Below are 19,291 nucleotides of genomic sequence, written 5' to 3' on the forward strand. Positions count from 1 at the left end.
CTACTTCAAACAATTCACAATAGCACAAAAGAGATTGAACTAAAAACCAAATTCTTTCATTCAATCAAATCATCCACCAAATTTTGTTCATACCACTACCTAACAATCACCCAAATGTGCAAAAACTATCTTAAATCTTGGCAAAAAATTAACTAAACAATTAAAAAGTCATTCCAATAATCTACTTAATAGTTAAACTAGACTAGTATCAACAAAATAGCTTAAATTTGAGTAGTAGCATTACTCTTCTTTTTCTTCTTCCTCAATCTCTCACTCATAGCCTTCTCCAATTGCTCAACTCTCTGAGACAACGAACAGATCAATCGACTTTGAACGACGTTTTTCTGACACAAATCGGCCACCATTGCCACCAATCTCTCATTATCCGCTGCCATTTTCTCCAGCAACTTATCTTTCTTCCTTTTCTCCTCCTCATCACCACCAACGACGAACCAATCCTCCTTCGGGGGCGGCGTTCCCTTCTCTACCACGGCCGAATTGCTCCCATCTTCGCAATCCTCCTTAGCATATCCATGATCATCTTCTTTAGCCGCCTCGACGACGTCCGACTTCTGCTCCTCTGTTTCTCCAGAAACACATTCCCAAGTCTCCTCAGAACCAGTAACAGTCTCAACCTGCATTGCATCAACAGCAACCTCAGATTCCTCCTCCAATTTCTCCGAATCTTCAACTTGCATTTTACTCAAACTCTCAGTAAAATCATCAGCTTCTTCAAGAACTTCCTCAGATTTTTCTAGGGTTTCATCGATTACTCTCGGCGTATTATCAACATTCATCACACTCGAATCATCAAAATTCTCCGTCGCATCCTCAACAACTGCATCAGATTTCTCAACAACTTCGCCATCTTCCTTACAATTATCATCAGCAATTTCATCAATTGCAGAATAAATCAATTCCTGCCACCAAATCGCCTTCCGAATAACCATCTTCCTTAAAACCCTAATTTCATCATTAAACCCTCGAACAGAATCAAGCTTAAACAACAAAACCATCAAACTCTCATTAACCTTCAACCTCTCCATCCTATCCCTCTTAATCGCCGCCATAGTTTCTCTCTCCAGTAGCTTCTTCTCCACGGCATCAACCTCTCCCTTCAGTTCCAGAATCTTCCCGACAGTCTTCCTGACCCGAAACCCGCGAAACACTTTCTGGATCCTGAGTGCAGAATCGGACCTTTTTCTCAAGGAATTCTCGTCGTGAATAGGGATAGAAATCACCTTACGCGGCCGAGACGGCGCCGTTTGAGCGGCGGCGGTTGGACGCATATTCACCGGAATACGGCGGAATTGTGGTGGCGTAGGAGTTTGGTAGTGAATATTGTAGAACGGAGGCTCCATCGTTAATTTTTTTTATTTTTTTTCAAACAGGTGAGATTTTTTTGGTTTGTTTTTGCTGGGTTTTTTGTTTTCCTGAGATATTCCAGGTTTTCTTTGACTTTGTGAGGAAGTGATAACGGGGTTTTTATATGGAAAGGGGAGGGTGAAGGGTGCATGGATTAAGGATAAAAATCTAGGTTAATCTAGGAAATTCTAGAAGATTCGGACGATTTATTTTTGTTTATCATCTAGACTTTTCTAAATAATTAATGCGTTAGCGATATACTATTGATTAACGCAGCACTTAAGAATATGAGTAGGATAGATTAGGAAAATATAATGATAGATTTTTTTAAAAAAAATCCAAGAGTCTAAGAGAAAAAGATATTGTTGATACAACTATTCAAAAAAATAAAAAAAAAATATCGTTGATACAATATGAATATATGATATTATATTTGTTTGTATTTTTAAACAAATATTTTTTTGATACATAAAATTTATAATCTCAAAAAATAATATTTTTATGTTTAATTAATTTAAACTTTAAAATCTTATTCGTCAGTTTTGCTTATGTGACATTTGAATTATTTAATTCTAAAAGAAATTACAAATCTCTTATTTAATTGGTTATAATCAAAAACTCGTGCAATGCACGAATATTAATACATAATATTACTATCTTTTTAATCTTATACAATTAAAGTTCACACATATACAAACAAATTTTTAAATCTTGCAGGTTTCCATTTTGAAAATCAATCATATTGATCGTACCGATTGATAAGTTGCGTAATTAAACCCGCCCGTTTGAATTATAAAATTAACATTCTTGTAATATTAACACTTATGAGTTATGACTGACTTCTTAATTATGATCAATGTTCATCGCATTTAAGACTTTCACGGTATTCAAATTCTAAAATATGCTTCTTTGCCTGCAAAAGTTTTACGTTTAATTGTGTGAAATATTAGATGAGTTCATATAGGATTGAAAAAATATTGGATCTAAAGTGTTGATAAAGTTTATTAGATATGATAAATTTTATTAACGTAAAACTTAATCTTTTAGCCGAATAAATGATGAACATTTTTTTTGCCGGAAAAAGAAAAAGGATAATTTTTAGTTTCAATGATTTTTTCTTATTTTTTTTTATCTAATCCAAAACTGATATTTTTTTTTTATAATTGAACGTTATTTCATATTATTTTTATTAATATTTTTTTGTAAAAAAATATTTTATTATAATCACTTCTCATATTTCATTATTTTTATTTTATCTAATTCATTTTTTTTTTAAAAAAAAAAAATTGTGAACGTGAATTTCATTTTTTAAGTTTAATAGTATTTTTTTTATATATACGAAATAAAATAAATTGTTTCTTTTCTCTTATCTAAAATTTTCAATTTTAAAAGATAATATTTTATTTTTATAATAAATTTAAACCTTTAATTTTAATCCTACGTGACGCTTTAAAATAATAATCCTACATGGCATAATCCTACACGTAACGCTCTAAAATTACTAAAAACTCCCCTTTATATATATATATATATATATATATAATATCAGATAAAAATTAATCAATCCCTTTTGCATGCCCCCGTTTTACAATAATTTTATTGTACATCGAACATTTTGAGAAAAGTGACCCTTTTTCGTATAAAAGTGACCATTTTTTTCACAAAAGTGACCCTTTTTATTCACAAAAGTGACCCCCTTTTTCACAAAAGTGACCCTTTTTTCACAAAAGTGATTTTTTTTTTCTTCACAAAAGTAACCCCTTTTATTCACAAAAGTGACCCCTTTTATTCACAAAAGTGACCCTTTTTTATTCACAAAAGTGGCCTTTTTTTTTTTTTTTTTTTTTTTTTTATAAAAGTGACCCTTTTTTTCAACAAAAGTAACTTTTTTTTTTTTTTTTCACAAAAGTGACCTTTTTTTTACAAAAGTGACATTTTTTTCAACAAAAGTAACCTTTTTTTTTTTTCACAAAAGTGACCTTTTTTTTTACAAAAGTGACATTTTTTTCAACAAAAGTAACCTTTTTTTTTTCACAAAAGTGACCCTTTTTTTTTCACAAAAATGACCATTTTTTTTTTAACAAAAGTAATTAAACTACGTATGCAAAACAGAGTATCAAAATCAACTAAAATAAACACAAAATTAACAATAGTGACCCATATTTATTGAAGTAGGAGAGTGTTTCAGAAGACATGATAAACCGCCTATTATCGGTCGTTGAGAGCTTGAAGATGATGATTGCGAGCTCGTTGAAGGAGATCTACCGCTGAGATCGAAATCATAAGAAGATGAATGAGAATTGATTGAACATGGATGCGGTGTAGAACACACGCTACTCAGTGGACTCGCATACAGCGCAATCGTTGAAACCGCCATTAATGGAGCTCAAAAAACTCAATTGAAACCGAATTTTGAGCTGAAATTCAAAGATTCTTCTACTAATTTTCAGATTTTCGAGCTCAATATATACAATGAAAAGATTGAAATTAGGTAGATCTAAGATGACTAATCAAAAGAAGATTAGTACAAATCTGAAAATATGTCAATGTGATGCAAAGTGAGGCAAAATAAATGCAGGAAAAATAAGAGAGGTAATGGCTACAATATCGCCATTCAATAACTATTATTGTAAACCGGCTTTTTTTGAACTTTTGTGAAAATTAATATGCATTCTACCGTTAGTGTTGCGTATGACCAAGTATGATGAGAGTTTATCATATATTCATGAAATTTCAAGTATTTTCAAATAAAATAAGCTGATAAGATAATGAAAATTAGGTGAATAAACAATACACTAACTCAATTTGTTCATTTGAATAATCCTTCTTCTTCAAAGCTACCTTATCAGTAAACTACTGTCATATTATGCGATTGATTGCATATAAAAATTTATGTTTTATTAAATCAAAATTTAAGATATCATTATATATTTGTAATTTAATGATGTCATATAATAGGGCTTGTGGGTCACAAGCCTTACAATTCACAAGTCCAATGCCCCATTCCATTTGAGGTTGGTCCGCAGGAAGAAGAAGAAGATGGTAATCGGTTTTTGATTGTGGATTGGAGAAAGCAGATGAAGGAGGAAAATGGTGGTGGTGGTCGTTTCTTGTGGTGGCGATTGGTTTCGGCAGTAAAACATGAGGAAGAGGCAAAGTACAAAAATACTATATTTATTATAAAAGCGCGAATCTCTGGACAGTTTTTTTTTATTGTAAAGTTTATTAAGGTTATAAATTTGTATTTGCTGGTAGTTTGTCTTTTCAGTTATCAAACACATTGTCATTAATCACCCCCTAATTTTGGTAAAAAAAAAACAAAATACAACAAATATTTTTAAAGTGCGGCAAAATGTCAAATAATTTTTTGCCTCCCTGAGTTCCCACTTGGTTGTTTAATTAAAGTTAGGCTATATTTTTGTTCATTTCATTTAAGGGTCAAATAAAAAAATAAAATAAGTTCAGATCAACAAAAATAAGTGTACATCTAAATTATCGTTTTAAGTTGATTTTCATTGCTAAATATCTTTGATTTCTTGATGAAACATGTTATGAAAATTGCATATTAAAAATAACATTTTACATTAATACAAATCTAATAAGGCCTCATTCGATACATATTTTTTCTTATGGATTAATGAACATTTAACATTAAAGTTTAGTCAAATCAGACAATCAGATAAAAAAAAAATAAAAAAATTACTTCATCCGTTCCCTTAAATATTGCAAGATCAGAGAGTTTCTTGAAGGATAGATCAGATCATCTTCATTCTTGTTGGAATACTAATGCCAGCCCTCTCCAAAAGTTCTTTTGAAGCTTTCTTTGCTTGTAAAATGATTTCTTTCTGTGACAAGTAGTATAAACCCAAATTTCATAAATAATACTTCCTCTATTCTTTTTTACTTGACCTGTTTATTTATTATGCTTGTCAATGCAAAACTTTAACGATCAATAACTTTAATTTTTCATAAGTAAATATTATAAAAGTTATATATATTATGATAGTACTTATTGAGACGAATTCAAAAAAACCCCACATGAATATATTATGATAGTACTTATTCACAAAAGACGGTCAAAGGAGGAGTGGTGAATAGTGTAAAAGTCAAAGCGGATCAAGTAAAAAAGAACGGAGGAAATACGATCATAATAATAGCGGAAGTATGATCATAATAATAATAAAAAAAAACCACGTTGTTTACAAATAAAACCACCTCATATATCCAGTAAAACATTTTAGAAAGACATGCCAAGAAGCCATTAATCAGGATACTGTAATGCTATAATATTAGTATAGATCATATAACAATAAGACTGATCGATCTAGATCAAAATAAAGTCGACTATGATTAAAGATGAGAAGATTTCAAAGGATCAACAACGGTAAATATAGGCCAAGGTATTTGACAGTGAAGCAGAAGTAACGAAAGGAAATTTCATTTGCAAGGAATGAATGAAAATTGCCATGCGATCAAAGCATCAAGAAGCATGCTCAGAAAGTTTATAATGCATTATTTCACATGATTTGTGACTTGTAAAATCTAGCAGACAATTTCCACAGGCAACTGCATGTCTCTATGTAAAACAGCTTTCAATTAAGAGATTTGACACAAGCACACACACAAAGACAACACGGAAGAGAATGAACAGCAAATAAAAGAATTACCTCGTCCACATTCAAGATCTTCTTGTCCTTCATGATCCACTTTCCATTGCATATAACAGAAATAATATTTTCAGTTCGCATGCTGTACACAAGGCTAGATATGCTGCAAAAAATATAAAAGAATTACTATGTAATGTGGAATTCAAGCCTAAGATGAGGTTCCATCCCAAAAACCAATTGATTGATGGGAGTAGTAATTCCTCAAGCTTATAAGTTGGTAACTATCTCTCCAAGTAGAAAAATTTACAACGTGCAATTCATATGGGGTTTCACAGTTCAACATGTAACGCCTTTTACTACTACACACAATGATACCCCAAGACAGATGCTTACACAAGTATTTCACACTACATTCCATCTTGCATAATACCAATTCTGGCTAGACAGCCTGATGTAGGGATTTACTCGATCTCTCTGCATCTTAGCCTTCATCTCTCCTTCTACTACATTTAGGTGGGTGTATGTGTTGCTGGAGATCTACATGTAGTATAGAAATGCATGTCTAGAAAGGCCCTACAGCTACTAATTTGGAAATCTAATCTTGGTTAATGACAAAAGCACATAGGTCAACAAAATCACTTGATTAAGGATCGCTTATTTCACATTTAATTAAAACTACAGTATCCTGAACAACAGCCAGCATCAATTAAAAATTGTGGTAGCTGTCTAGACTCTTAGAGCCTAAACTAAGACTATGACACCAAAACAACTATTTACATTCTATCATTAGTCGAGAAGTAATGGGGAAAATTGAAAAGTTGAGAGAGAAATATCACTTGCACCATAATAATTATAAGGAAAATTATATCAATTTATTTACCAGTCATGAATTGGAGCCATAGTCCAAGAGCAAGGATCAATAATGACAATGTCAGCCTACAAGTTAGGAGGAAAAAAATATTGATCATTAAAAGCTCCAAAAAGAAACATATATATCAGTGTTATCAACTACTTAAGATAACACAGACTAGACTCTCAAACGGTCAAACCAGCATAAGATGGACACTCCTAAGAAATAATCTATATGTCAGAAATGACTCACCAATTGTGGCTCTACTCCAGTCCCAACAGAGAGGGAGAGAGAATGAGAGGATAGTGGCAAAGAACGTGAAAGCTCAATTCAAGCTCAAAAAGTATAGGGGCACAGGATGGAATATATAAAGCTGTCAAACAAACCTTTTTGCCAACTTCAAGTGATCCTATCTCATTGTCCCATAGCACAGTTTTAGCACCATCTATAGTTGCCATTCTGAAAACAACTTCAGCAGACAGAGCAGTAGGATCTGTCGTTCCAGTTGTAAAAACTTCATGGCCTTTATTTATCAGTGAAGCTAGGTACATTTCATCAACTACACAGGAATCAACAAGGAATTATTTTTTGCCATGAGCATCATGATATTCATTCCGTTCACCATAAAAATTGAAATTAAAAAAATATATAATAAAACTTTAGCCATCAAAATTGAATACTGCTGAGACCAAATAAGAAATAATACAATGCTGCAGAAAAAGATACGTACCTAAGTCATTATATTTCAACAGTAAGAAGTTATAAGTTATATGTTCCTACATAATCCTCTCTGGTTGCAACAATACGTTGCTCTGAAACTAAATTCTGTTAATAAATTAACGACAATTCTAATCAGAAGCAATTCCTAAAATTTTGTCAATTTGTGCGCGATCTTTTGCTTCAACTTGAAATAGGAGCTTTGACTCCTGGCCTTCCATTCCAACAAAATTTCCACCGCCATTTATCGACATAGTATGCTAAAACTCTAAAAGAAGATGCAGCTCAATACTGAGAAAATCTATCTCTAATTTACGAGACGAACAGTTTAAATCCTCAAAACTTTGTCCATTATAAGTAGTGAGTTCTCAATATAATTAATCAACAAATTAAAAATAGGAAAAATCAAGCTTATATAAAGAGGAAATTTATTATTATTATTATTATTATTTTAAATAAAAAAACTATTTATTAGAATTGCATATTACAAAGTACTAAAAGAGGACAAGGTATCTTAGAGTAACTTAAAACCAAATAATTTAGCTTAATATAATCTCCCTATATAATACTTTGGGAGGGTCCCAACCGCCTTAGCCCTAAAAGAAGCTAATAAGGAGTTTATCCCACAACACATCACACGTGATAAACTCGTTATGAAATATCTAGCCACACAGTCCACAAGATAGCCATCATTCTATTTCACCAAAGCAACCTTTTCTCAGCTCCCACCCCCCAAACAAACCATACAAAACGAATCTGTAACCATTTTTGTATATTTAACAGATTACCCATGCTTAATCATACACCACAAAATGTCGTCTCCAAAGGTAAAACACCATAACACTATAAATGAAAAAACTATTCAACCATTCAGGTATACCAATGCTCATCCTATTGTTTGATGGAGCTCCATCCGTTCCAAGAGAGACACAAACTCCAGCATCAATCATTTTCCTAACAGGTGCAAATCCAAGCATCCGCATTGCTGCAGCTGGACAATGAGATACTTTCACCCCAGCCCTTGAGAGATAACCGATCTGTTAGGTGACAAGAAACAGTAGTCACATACTAGCACTATCTGATGTGCACAGTTTTCCCTAGAGAAGAAAGCATGATACTCAAATTCCTGGCAAAGAGGTGAGGTGTTTATCGTTAATTCAGACTCTTAGAGATCTCATCTATACGGATCTACCACAACTTAATGTTTCTATGCAAACAACCTTATTTCAAAGGAATTGAAACATATTTGACAGGGTTATCAAAGGCACTTACACAGTGTAAGCAAATGCAAAGCTTTGGAAGAGCAGCAGTAACTTTAGGCAGCTTTGAACCTCAACATCAGATTAGGTAATGTGAGATGTATCTTAGTAAATAGTAACAAGTTGAATTCAATTTCCAATAAGTGATGAAACAAGTTAACCAAGCAATCCCAGACAACTTTTGCAGCACCTTTACAATCCATAATAAGATTTGGATATGTTCAATAACACTTTATCCCTCTTACAAGTAATTGCAGATAAGAGAAAAGTAAAAAGATGCAAGGAAAGATTACCTCATTATCATTGACCCAAACACAGTGAGCTGCCAGTAGATTACTTTGGAGGAAGTCTATCTTCTTCAAATGAGTCACTGTTCCGTGATCAACTTTTCTTGAGTCAACGACAAATTGATTCTCATATGAAATCTCAGCAATATGCTATTAGAAAATATATATATATACATCAAGATAATCAGAAGATATAGTGACAGAAAAATCAAGCATAAAACAGTTGCCTTTGTTCAAATTATTATTAACAAAACAACAAACTAGTGGAAGGAAATCTGAATTAGTTCAAGTTACTTGCCAGCACTATCAAACAGGATCCTGTTCTCAACAGAAAATCCAAATTTCAAAATGCCCTCTATAGCATGTATGTAGTAGGAAATCTAAAAATAATTTCATCACATGTTTACAGGTTTAGGCTTTTAGACTTGAGATTACAATATAAAGTACCCAAACATGAATTATGGGATATAAAGAACAAGCTTAGGTTGTTGTCCGTCAAAGAGCCAAATTCATTCAAACTACAATTCATCTCAATAACCACATAAGAACAGGGAGGCATGAGATTTAAGGATACAGCAATAGAACTTTCCTAATATCTTTACAGAAGAAAATTTGTACTTTACACAATCGACAATACCTATTTGTAAACTATTTCTTATTTGACAATTTCAAAAAACTGTTCATAGTATAATAGTACAATAATACTCCCTCCGTTAAACACTAGTTTCCACGCGGTGTTTTAGGAGAAATATACTTCGTATATGATATATAGGTTAGGGTGGTTTGCTGGGAAAATTAAATATTAGAATGTGAGATGAGAGAAATGAAAAAGAATGTAAAAGTGGGGACCACGAGGAGAGAGAAATAACTTAAAATGTAGTAGTGGGGACCAAAGGAGAGAGAAATATGATTAAAAATGGTATAATGTTTCCAGAATGAATAATTGTGTCACTTTAAAAAAAAAAAAAAAAAAAAAAAGTGAGGTTTATGGAAAGTGTATCATTTAAATAAAAAGAGAGGGGTTATAATGTAAACAACCCATATTATCATGTTATCGTAAGCAATGAATTTAGAAATAATCAACAACACTAATGAAGATGAAGGACTCCATACACCTTAATAGGACCTGGGTTACCAAGTTTGTTGTACAAATAACTATATCTTGCAGCTCTTCACTACCAACGTAACATAACTTCGAAATAACCACATAGATGAACCAAATTCATCATCAAGACTTTATACACCTAAATGCCTATTGGTAGGCTTGTTATGGTTCCAAACCAATACCCCGGGGGATACCCCACTCATCCATTTCAATTTGGAAAAATTTCCCAAAAAGCGTGGATTATAGCCTTTAGTTTTGGACAATTATTCAACTTTTTTGAACTCGAAAAAGCAGTAGGTCAGGGTGTCATGACTCTCTAGGAGTTCATTTGAGTGGTTGATACCGTTCGGACACCTTTGAAATTGGTTCGGATTTGTGTGTTATAACCTTCAAATTTGAACAAATTTTTACTTTTTCGGACTGGAATGAAAAAAGATCAGAGTTCTTTCCATAGACCTCATGACACCTTAGAAGGCCATTTGGGTGGTTAATCTATTTTTCCATTAAATTGCTCTTTTAAATGTTTACATACACGCCTCTCTTAACTAACTCAAGATCACCATGAGCCTTTATGTGGCTGAATAGGCGACCAATTGTCATATACTATGTTACTCGGACTCTTCTTCTCACCTCGACTACTCATGTCGGACCCTCGACACTCAGACATAGGTAAGACACTTAGACACTTTATTCTAATTCAAAATCATGGAAATTTTTCATAAAATAGCCGAGTCGTACACTACGAAACGTACTCGTGTCAAACATGGGTACCCGAGTCCGAGTAGCATAGGTCATATATGATTCCAAACAACATTATATGACCGTGAGATAGATGCATCCCCTACCATCCCAATAGTTTTGGACATAATGGCCCAAAACCTCCGAAATTGGTTTAAAAGCATGTATAGCCTTTAGTTTTGGCAATTTCCTACTTTTTGAAAGTAAACAAGTTAGGGTGCTTTTCATGGATCCTACGCGAGGCCATTTGGGTGGGTTGGATACATCCGCTTTACTTTTAAACTATCAATTTAACCATTTACATATACACCTCCTTTTATTAATTCAAGGCCACCACGGGCCTTCATGTGACCAATAAATGGCCGTATATGGTTCAAAAAAGCATTATATGACCCTGAAATACATCCCCTATGATTACGAGAGTTTTCGACAATGGGTCTTATAACCTCCGAAATTGGTCTAATACCGTGTATATAGTCTTTAAATTTGGCTAGAACGTTTTTAGACCCAATAAGTTTATGCATCAAAGTTATTCTTGGGGTTCCAAGAGTACACGTTGAGGCCTACTTGATGTCTAAAGCCATTTCATTTATGTCTTAGCCCACCCTATGCAATCATGTCTAATGATACCTTTAGGACTTCCTAGGCCTTACACACTGCCTTGCCTTCCTAAACCTTGCACTACCTTGCTTTGGCCATAAGGCAAGCCAAGACACTAACCTCCATTGCCAAAAAGGCAAAAATTAGGTGTTTTTTAAGGATAGGGTGTTTTTATGCCTTATCCTTACGCGCATGTCTCGTGCCCTTGCCCATGCCTCATGCCTATAACATGGTCGTGCCTTTGGCTTGGAAGCACCATCCAATGCCCCACACTAAGGCGTAATGCCTTGGCTAATCCCATCCTTAGCATTTTTTAGCACCAAAGTGCAAGGGCGGTGCCGAGGGAGTACAACTTGGGCAACCACACAAGACCCCCAAAAAATAGGGGCCCTAAAATTAGATATATACTCCCTCCGTCCCATAATACTTGACACAGTTACCATCTTCATCCGTCCCAAAATACTTGACACGTTACTAAATATGGAATGGGACCACTAATAAAAAAAATATATTTTCTTATACTCTCTTTGGGACCACAAACCCCAAAACTCAATTAAATCCTACATTTTCTCTCTCCTTACTACCCCCACTTTTTGTTTTCTTACAATATAAAACATACAAAAGAGAATTCTTTATATAATAAACAAATGTTTCTAATGGACCCACTTGTAGTTTTGTTAAACTACGTGTCCATCCAACATCCGAAGTATTATGGGACATAGGGAGTACTTATTAAGCTGTGTATTGTAATGCAAGAATGCTTGTGGTTTAGCGGTATGATACAACAGGTTTTATAGATAAGGTGCGGAGTTCGAAACCTATTGAATGCATTTTTTTTTTTATTTGTTAGCTAGCTTCTCTTTTCAAGACTCCAACTTTCCTCTTTATTTTCTTTCTCGCTCCTCTACTTAGTATATGGCTCTTTGTATTGAATATTCCTAATTTCTTCTTTTTTTCTTTTTTTTTTCTTTTTTTTTTTTTTTTTTTTTTTTTTGTTAAAGGTAATCCTAAATTCCTAATTCTTATATTTCTACTTCATAGTTTTAATTTTTGCAAATTCAAGAACTCTAAACAAGTAATTCCTTGTTTCTTGGTAAGTTATGCAAATTAATTTTATAGGTACATATAAGCATTAAATTTTTAAAATGGTACTTCGTACTTCGTATAGGTACATATGTGTGGCCTTTAAGTGCTACATATAAGCATTAAATTTTTAAAATGGTACTCCGTACTTCGTATAAATTTAAGAATTCTTGACAAAAATTTGTGGATCGATAAAATTAAAGTATACTTATTCCTATAATATACAAGTAATTTTTTAAGCTTCTTGCCTTCTTATATGTAGTCCTAATAGCCAATATGACTATGGTTATTATTTTCTTATTTTTTAAGTCTTTTATTGTTGTTAGGAGTAATCTTTATTTTTACGATTAATTATAAAAAGGCCCAATTTTATATCATCGCACAGGGCCCCAAATTTCTTTGCCACGCCCCTGCCAAAGTGCATCATTACCTTCTACAAAATAAAAGTTGTACTTTACACAATCGATAATACCTATTTTAAAACTATCTAATATTATGGTAATTTTAATTATTTTGGTAAGAAAGCATAACAATATTAAGATATGAGACAAAAAGAGTTATATCTTAAGAGAAACGAGAAAAGGGTGCAACGAACTGAATGGAATAGTACCATGTGAATTCCAGTGTTCAATTCCCTAGCCAGATCCCGGGTCTCCAAGAGCAAGCGATCAGTTGAGTTCAAAATTTGTCGAATTCCAAGCCATACCCTGATCCGTCCCTCAGCAGTATCATGGTGCTTCTCATAGAGTTCTTTCTGAGACTGAGACCTTAAACAAAAACATTAAATTTGGTGCATCTGACTGGATAATCTATCTCGAAGTTGTGCTAGTAGGCCAACCTGAATACATTGATCAGTAGTTTGAGAACTCCACAAATCTGGCAGACCCTCACCAAAATCCATAATTGATTTAGTTAAACATGCACGCAAGCCAAGCAACTCTACTGCTTTAGCCATTCCAGAGACATACTGGCCCCCTGCTTCTGCAAAACAAGTCACCTGGTTCCAGAAAACAATCAGACCCTTCAGGATGTTTGCACAGTCTAAGAAAATGAAAATAAAAACATTTGAACTATGGCAAAGAGTATGCTAGCACCTGAGTTTATAATTTTTCTTTTATGCAGAATTCAGCAATCATGAACTCAAGCAAAATACAATATGGAGGGCAGTGCATGATTAATAGAAGTCTCAAAGTAACTTCTTATTTAAGAAATAATTCCAAGCTAACACATCACCCCCTATCCCAACTCTATAAGATTTACAAATGAATGTTGCATCATACATACCCATCTAGCATGGTAGATAGGTAGGGCATAAAACACAGCTAAACATCAATCTTTCCCAAAGAATGAAATGAAAGATATTAACTGGACTATATCCCATTAATACTTTATAGCTTAAAGGCAAGCATACCCATTAATTCAATTTGTGTTACATTGAACCCTCCCATGGCCAACATAAAAGAGAAGAGTTTTACTACGTATAAACCCAAGTAACAATTGGCAAAATTTAAAAGTAACTTACCAGACGCATATATCCACTTTCCATTTCTTAAGGAATACGGAGTACATGGTAACTCACACATGGATTTCACAACTCAAGTATAAATATTGACAATATAGTTGGGGCGGGCTACTCTCCTTATTCCCAATCAACTTTACCCCAATTGGATTAATATGTGATCACAATCTCCTTTATCAAAGGCTAATATGAAAGGTCAAAGAATAAAAAAATTATGGAGTAAATCTCAAACGACTACTTTGCATTACAAGGACAACAAAAGATTATATATTCACTAACTTTGTGTGTATATTATATATGTGCTCATGATACACTATTGTTTGAATTTGGAGAGTAGTTTATCAGCATCTAATTTCTTGTCAAGTAAGAGATATTCGTTGCCCATCAAAATAAAGGAAACTAAAGATATATTCTTTTCTATCACTCGATGCAAGGTTGCGTACATATGACCCTCCCATTTCCCTCCCCCTAACCTACATAGTACCTACTATGGGAGCCTCTTTGCAGGTATTATGGTAAATCCTCAGTGTCAAATGTTCATGTCTTCTTTAATAAAAGTTAGTATAAGGGCCGATAAATTACAATAAGGGCTACCTGAGTTCAATTCACAACTAAAATAAATCCGGATAAATTTCGAAAAGTTAAGATATAAGCTTCATATAAACCTTAGTATAAGCGAAAACTAGAATTGAAGTAAATACGAGCATTGTAGAGACGTACCCCAGAGTGAATGAGCTCAATTCCACAAAGCAAAGTAGAAATGAATGAATCTTCCTCAGTCATATGAGACTCATAAGGCCAAATTCGACCGTGCAACCAAGTAATCAAATCAACATCATCTGCAATCCCTCTTCCTAGCTGCTGCGATGTATGAACATGCGTGTTCACAAACCCTAATTATCAATCAATCATCACTTTTCATTAACATACTAACAAATAAAACCCTAAATTGAGAAAGTTCCCAAACACATTCAAAATAATTGGTCAGAGGAGAGAGAAAGATGAGAATAACAACCCGGGAGAACGAATTGGCCGTTCAGGTCGTGGAGAGTGACGTCGGAAGCACGGTGGCGGCGGAGAATATTGTCGGATTTTCCGATGTCGGTGATTTTATCGCCGTCGAAGACAATGGCGCCATTTTCGAAAACTCGGAGCTCGGAATCCATGGTTACGATCAATGCGTTGTGAAGAATGGTGATCTTCGTTGTTGACTCCATTGTTGAGTTGAGTGTGTTTTTGAGTTTCTTTGGGTTTTTAAGTGGGATAGCAAATTTTTAGCTGAAAACTAAGCTTTATTACAAATTAATCATACTTTAATTTTTGGCGGTAGAAATTTTTATTCTTTTTGTAAGGAATGATTGAAGATGAAATGGGCTTGTTGAGCTCCTACTCGTGGAAGGCTGGGCCTTTGATTTTTGTTAATATGTAAGATCGGACGTTTTTCCAAACTAAGCTAATTTTGGGAAATATTCACCAAAATGGTTGCGTGGCAAAAGTATTTACCAAACTAAGCTTCCAAGCTAAAACGCTGTCTCGGTCAGCGTTTTATGCCTGGTTTTTAAAAATAAAAAAAATCAACTTAAAAACGTTGTCCCAGACAGCGTTTTTAAGTGTTGACTTTTTTTTTTTTTAAGTTTCTTTGTTATTTCAGCAATTGTAAATATTTTTAAAATATAAAAGACATAAAACGTTGTCTGGGACAGCGTTTTATGTACAAAGTTTGTTGCACCTAAAACGTTGTCTCAGACAGCGTCTTATGTTCAACATAAAACGCTGTTTGGGACAACGTTTCTCTGCTGGTCTGCAATACACCAGCAGATTCAGCCTTTTGCCACTTTCTTCAGCCCCCACCCCCTGCCATGATTTAGCCACCACAGTCCACCACCACCCACACCACCAACCCCCACCGTCGACCACCATCTTCCACCACTTTTGACCTCCAACAACACTTCAACCACCTCCACCACCAACCCCAACCATTCAACAACCGTCGATAACCACCCACCACAACCAACAACACTAAAACCACCATGAACAACCACATTAACCACCACGGGCCATCCTTTCTTCCCCATTTTCGACTATGGATTCCAAATATCTGTTGTTTAATATACATTAGCCCAAAAGGATCTATTTTGACTGACATAAATCCGATTTGGATACATAAGCAAACAAAACTTCAAAACACAAACAGGTTCATTCAACCAGCATGTCTTATATTAATAATGCAATCGTTATATACAGCATTTCAGGAAATGTTTGTGTAGAACAAAAAAATGATACAATACTATCACTACTCATCAATTTGGTCTAACCCTTCCCTAGCCTCAATGTCTTCCCTTCGTCTTGGACGACGCCGACTGTAATGGTGAATGGTGGTGAATGGGTTCCGGGGCGGTGGGGGAGTGAGCTGGCTGGACGATGCGTCCTCCTGGGTTCTGGTGGGTGCAGAACTGTGGAAGATGTACTCCTCTGCCTCTGTGTGCGACGTAGGATCACCTCCACCGCTAGTCTGGCCGGGGTCGAACCGCGAATGGACGGAGTGACCATCATCACCGTCCCGCTGTTGGATGAGATAACCATGACCATGTCTGTGTAAGGAAGTCACGGACATATCTCGCATCCGCTCGACCTGGGCTCTGGTGGGTCCGTCTGTAAGGGCGAGGGACAGTGCATCATACATCGCCACCATATCCGTCGCCTGCAGTAATCATCGATCAGTCAGTTACATGATATTAAAAAAAATTAAAAAATGAGGATGATAAGTGGGGTAAAAGAAACTCACATATCCGCTAATGACGTCATATGCTGGATGGTAATGTGTGGACGGTGGTGTGTAGCTGGGGTTGATGAAACGGCGTGTGATAAGCCTGTACCACACCATGTACGGATCGTCATGATCCATAACGCCCTGCATGGGATAACCCTGAATGACATGACCCAACCGCTGCTCCCATAGTTGAAGATACTGCCAATGCTCTAGTGCCCAGTTTGTCTCCGTCTTTCCCCGACGGTCAATGTCGTGAAGGCGCATGACAGTGTCACAATGTTGGGGAATAGGCCGGTGTAGTCCGAATTGTCGCATGACGCGGTTAGGTATGTGACTCTCCACAACCTCGAAACAGATCAGGGGGACCTTGGAACGCCACTCTCCCTGATGCTCCAGTAGATGTGCAGGCATGACATCTACCAACTCCAGTACATACGGATCCCATGTAATCTGCAATAACATATCCTAAATAAGTTAGTCCACAATCAGTATACACAGTACATAAATGATTACAAATGTCCTCAGAGTTTGTACCTGATCCTCAGTAAGTCGATCAAGGGCGTCTTGGTAGTATGGGAGACCCGTCGCCGCATGTGCCTATGTGAGTCAAGGGACCATCCACCTGTGGCAAAAAATTTGGTATGTATGTTTGCAAAATGAAACCGTATATGGGGAAAAATGACAATTGTTACCAACCTGCAACCGTAAGCCTCATTAGCTGCAGGGCGAGGCGGAGCGATGTACGGCTCATACTGGTCATCCTGATCCTGCTGCCCCGGACGATGTACAGCAGGCCTACCTAGTCTTCCTACGTGGATGTGCTCCCAAGCCCATAGCTTCAATAGCAAAACACAAAACTATGTTAAATATGACATTAGTCATTGCATAATTGGCTTGTGATAATGTACGTTGTATTCCTGAAGCACAAACAGAGGTCCACCAATCTCGAGCGCACCACTCCGTGAGGCTCTGCAAAGCTGGCGATACAACACCACCAAAGAGGCACTACCCCAGCTGTATCCACAGATATGCTCCCAGTCGTGGTCTAACAACTGTAGGTAAATAAGCTGCAAGTGGCTCCCACTCTTGTTCCCGAACAACACGCCGGATATGAGGAAGAACAAGTACGCTCGAGCGTGTCTCTGTACTGTGGCGTCATCGGCGTCCGCAAACAAGGCCTGGAAAGTATCTCGTAACCAGACAGTCCTCAAGCCGGAGCCCCTAACATCGTTGGGACCCGGCTGCACCCCGAGAACCCGCACAACCAATCCAACGGGATCGACTATCGCAGATCCCGTCACCGCAGTCCCCTGTACTGGAAGGCGCGTCAGTATTGCCACGTCCCGCAATGTCACAGTCGCCTCCCCAACTGGTAGATGGAAGGAGTGCGTCTCCTGCCTCCATCTCTCCACTAGCGCCGTGACAAGTTGTCGGTCGATCTCTCTGAATCCCAAGCGATGTACACCGCCAAAGCCAGCGTACGTCACGTACTCAAGGCAGCGATCATGGACAACCCAGGGGGTCCTATAGTGCCTGCACTGTACTGGCTTCGCTACGTCACCCTGAAAAAACACAGGGGCATTTTTAAGTAACAAAAGATAGTACATCAAAGAATCCAACAAAGTATCAGATGACATATTACCGTCAGGTTCCATATGTCAACGCTCCGATGGGTGTCCTGTAGTGTCAGGATAGGAGGGTCAACAGGTCCGGGTGTCCTATCCCGTACGTCCATGATATTTGTTCATTGAAAATGTTACACACCAAACACCAACACAATATATTGAATACTAACTTCAATTGAAAGGCATAAACAGAAAATTTCGAACATCCAACGTACAAAATAAAATTCATCCAAATGAACACAATAATACATAATGTAGAAAATTATAACTGTTTCATCAAAATAACACCACTACATACTACTATATCAAATAACACATATACACTTAGGTCCTATGTTGGTCTAGATGGACAAGTAGTGCGGTTGTGACCTTGTTGGTGACAACGGCTGCATTTGGTTGGGGGCCGGTTGCTGTCATCCATCTCATTGCGTATACGCTTCAACCTTGGACGACCTTTTCCACATATCATTGTGCCATCCGAAATGAGTTTAGGGCCTACGTACTGTGCCCACTGTGCCCAGGTTGTCTCGCAGGGGATAGGCCAAAACTGTGGTGCATAGGTGTTCATGTAGGCGGCCGACTGCAACAGAGAGTCCACCCAAGGCCGCTCTGATAGTGAGTATGTAGCACAGACTGCTAGCAAATGAGAACATGGGAGGTGGAATATCTTCGGTTTGTTGCACGTACACGTTCTCAACTGCCAGTTCACCGTATGCTTGTGGCCTCCTTTACTACTAACTCCCTCTCCCCTCTCTGTTGTCACTTG

General features: G+C 36.2%; 2 protein-coding genes across 3 annotated transcripts; both read right to left on the reverse strand.

Moving 5' to 3' along the window:
- Nucleotides 1–34: 34 nt before the first annotated feature.
- On the reverse strand, nucleotides 35–1,456 carry LOC110711461. The gene has a single exon (XM_021889842.1). The coding sequence runs from the start codon at nucleotides 1,359–1,361 to the stop codon at nucleotides 222–224; it is 1,140 nt and encodes a 379-aa protein (XP_021745534.1). The 5' UTR covers nucleotides 1,362–1,456; the 3' UTR covers nucleotides 35–221.
- A 3,386-nt stretch (nucleotides 1,457–4,842) lies between these two features.
- LOC110711467 (5-methylthioadenosine/S-adenosylhomocysteine deaminase-like) lies at nucleotides 4,843–15,585 on the reverse strand. 2 transcript variants are annotated; one of them, XM_021889847.1, is made up of 10 exons: nucleotides 15,146–15,582; nucleotides 14,851–15,023; nucleotides 13,450–13,608; nucleotides 13,222–13,371; nucleotides 9,092–9,235; nucleotides 8,420–8,576; nucleotides 7,209–7,381; nucleotides 6,853–6,908; nucleotides 6,033–6,135; nucleotides 4,843–5,210 (listed from the first exon to the last, which is right to left on the reverse strand). In XM_021889847.1, exons 1-10 carry the CDS (start codon nucleotides 15,345–15,347, stop codon nucleotides 5,121–5,123), a joined length of 1,407 nt encoding a protein of 468 aa, XP_021745539.1. In that variant the 5' UTR covers nucleotides 15,348–15,582; the 3' UTR covers nucleotides 4,843–5,120. The 2 variants fall into 2 exon arrangements, 1 of the variants encoding a protein (XP_021745539.1); XR_002509368.1 differs by lacking the exon at nucleotides 4,843–5,210 and having other exon boundaries at nucleotides 6,108–6,135; nucleotides 7,075–7,381; nucleotides 15,146–15,585.
- Between the last annotated feature and the right edge of the window lie 3,706 nt (nucleotides 15,586–19,291).

Source organism: Chenopodium quinoa, unplaced genomic scaffold (assembly GCF_001683475.1).
Source record: "Chenopodium quinoa cultivar QQ74 unplaced genomic scaffold, ASM168347v1, whole genome shotgun sequence".
In the NCBI taxonomy this organism is placed as follows: Eukaryota; Viridiplantae; Streptophyta; class Magnoliopsida; order Caryophyllales; family Amaranthaceae; genus Chenopodium; species Chenopodium quinoa.

Bases quoted from the DNA above. Each gene is read 5' to 3' on its own strand.
- LOC110711461 (XM_021889842.1), bottom strand. From the start codon at position 1,361: ATGGAGCCTCCGTTCTACAATATTCACTACCAAACTCCTACGCCACCA.
- LOC110711467 (XM_021889847.1), bottom strand. From the start codon at position 15,347: ATGGAGTCAACAACGAAGATCACCATTCTTCACAACGCATTGATCGTA. The intron at 15,024-15,145 runs GTTGTTATTCTC...ATTGATAATTAG, and splicing joins CGGCCAATTCGTTCTCCCGG to GGTTTGTGAACACGCATGTT. The intron at 13,372-13,449 runs GTTGGCCTACTA...TTAAGGTCTCAG, and splicing joins CTACTGATCAATGTATTCAG to TCTCAGAAAGAACTCTATGA.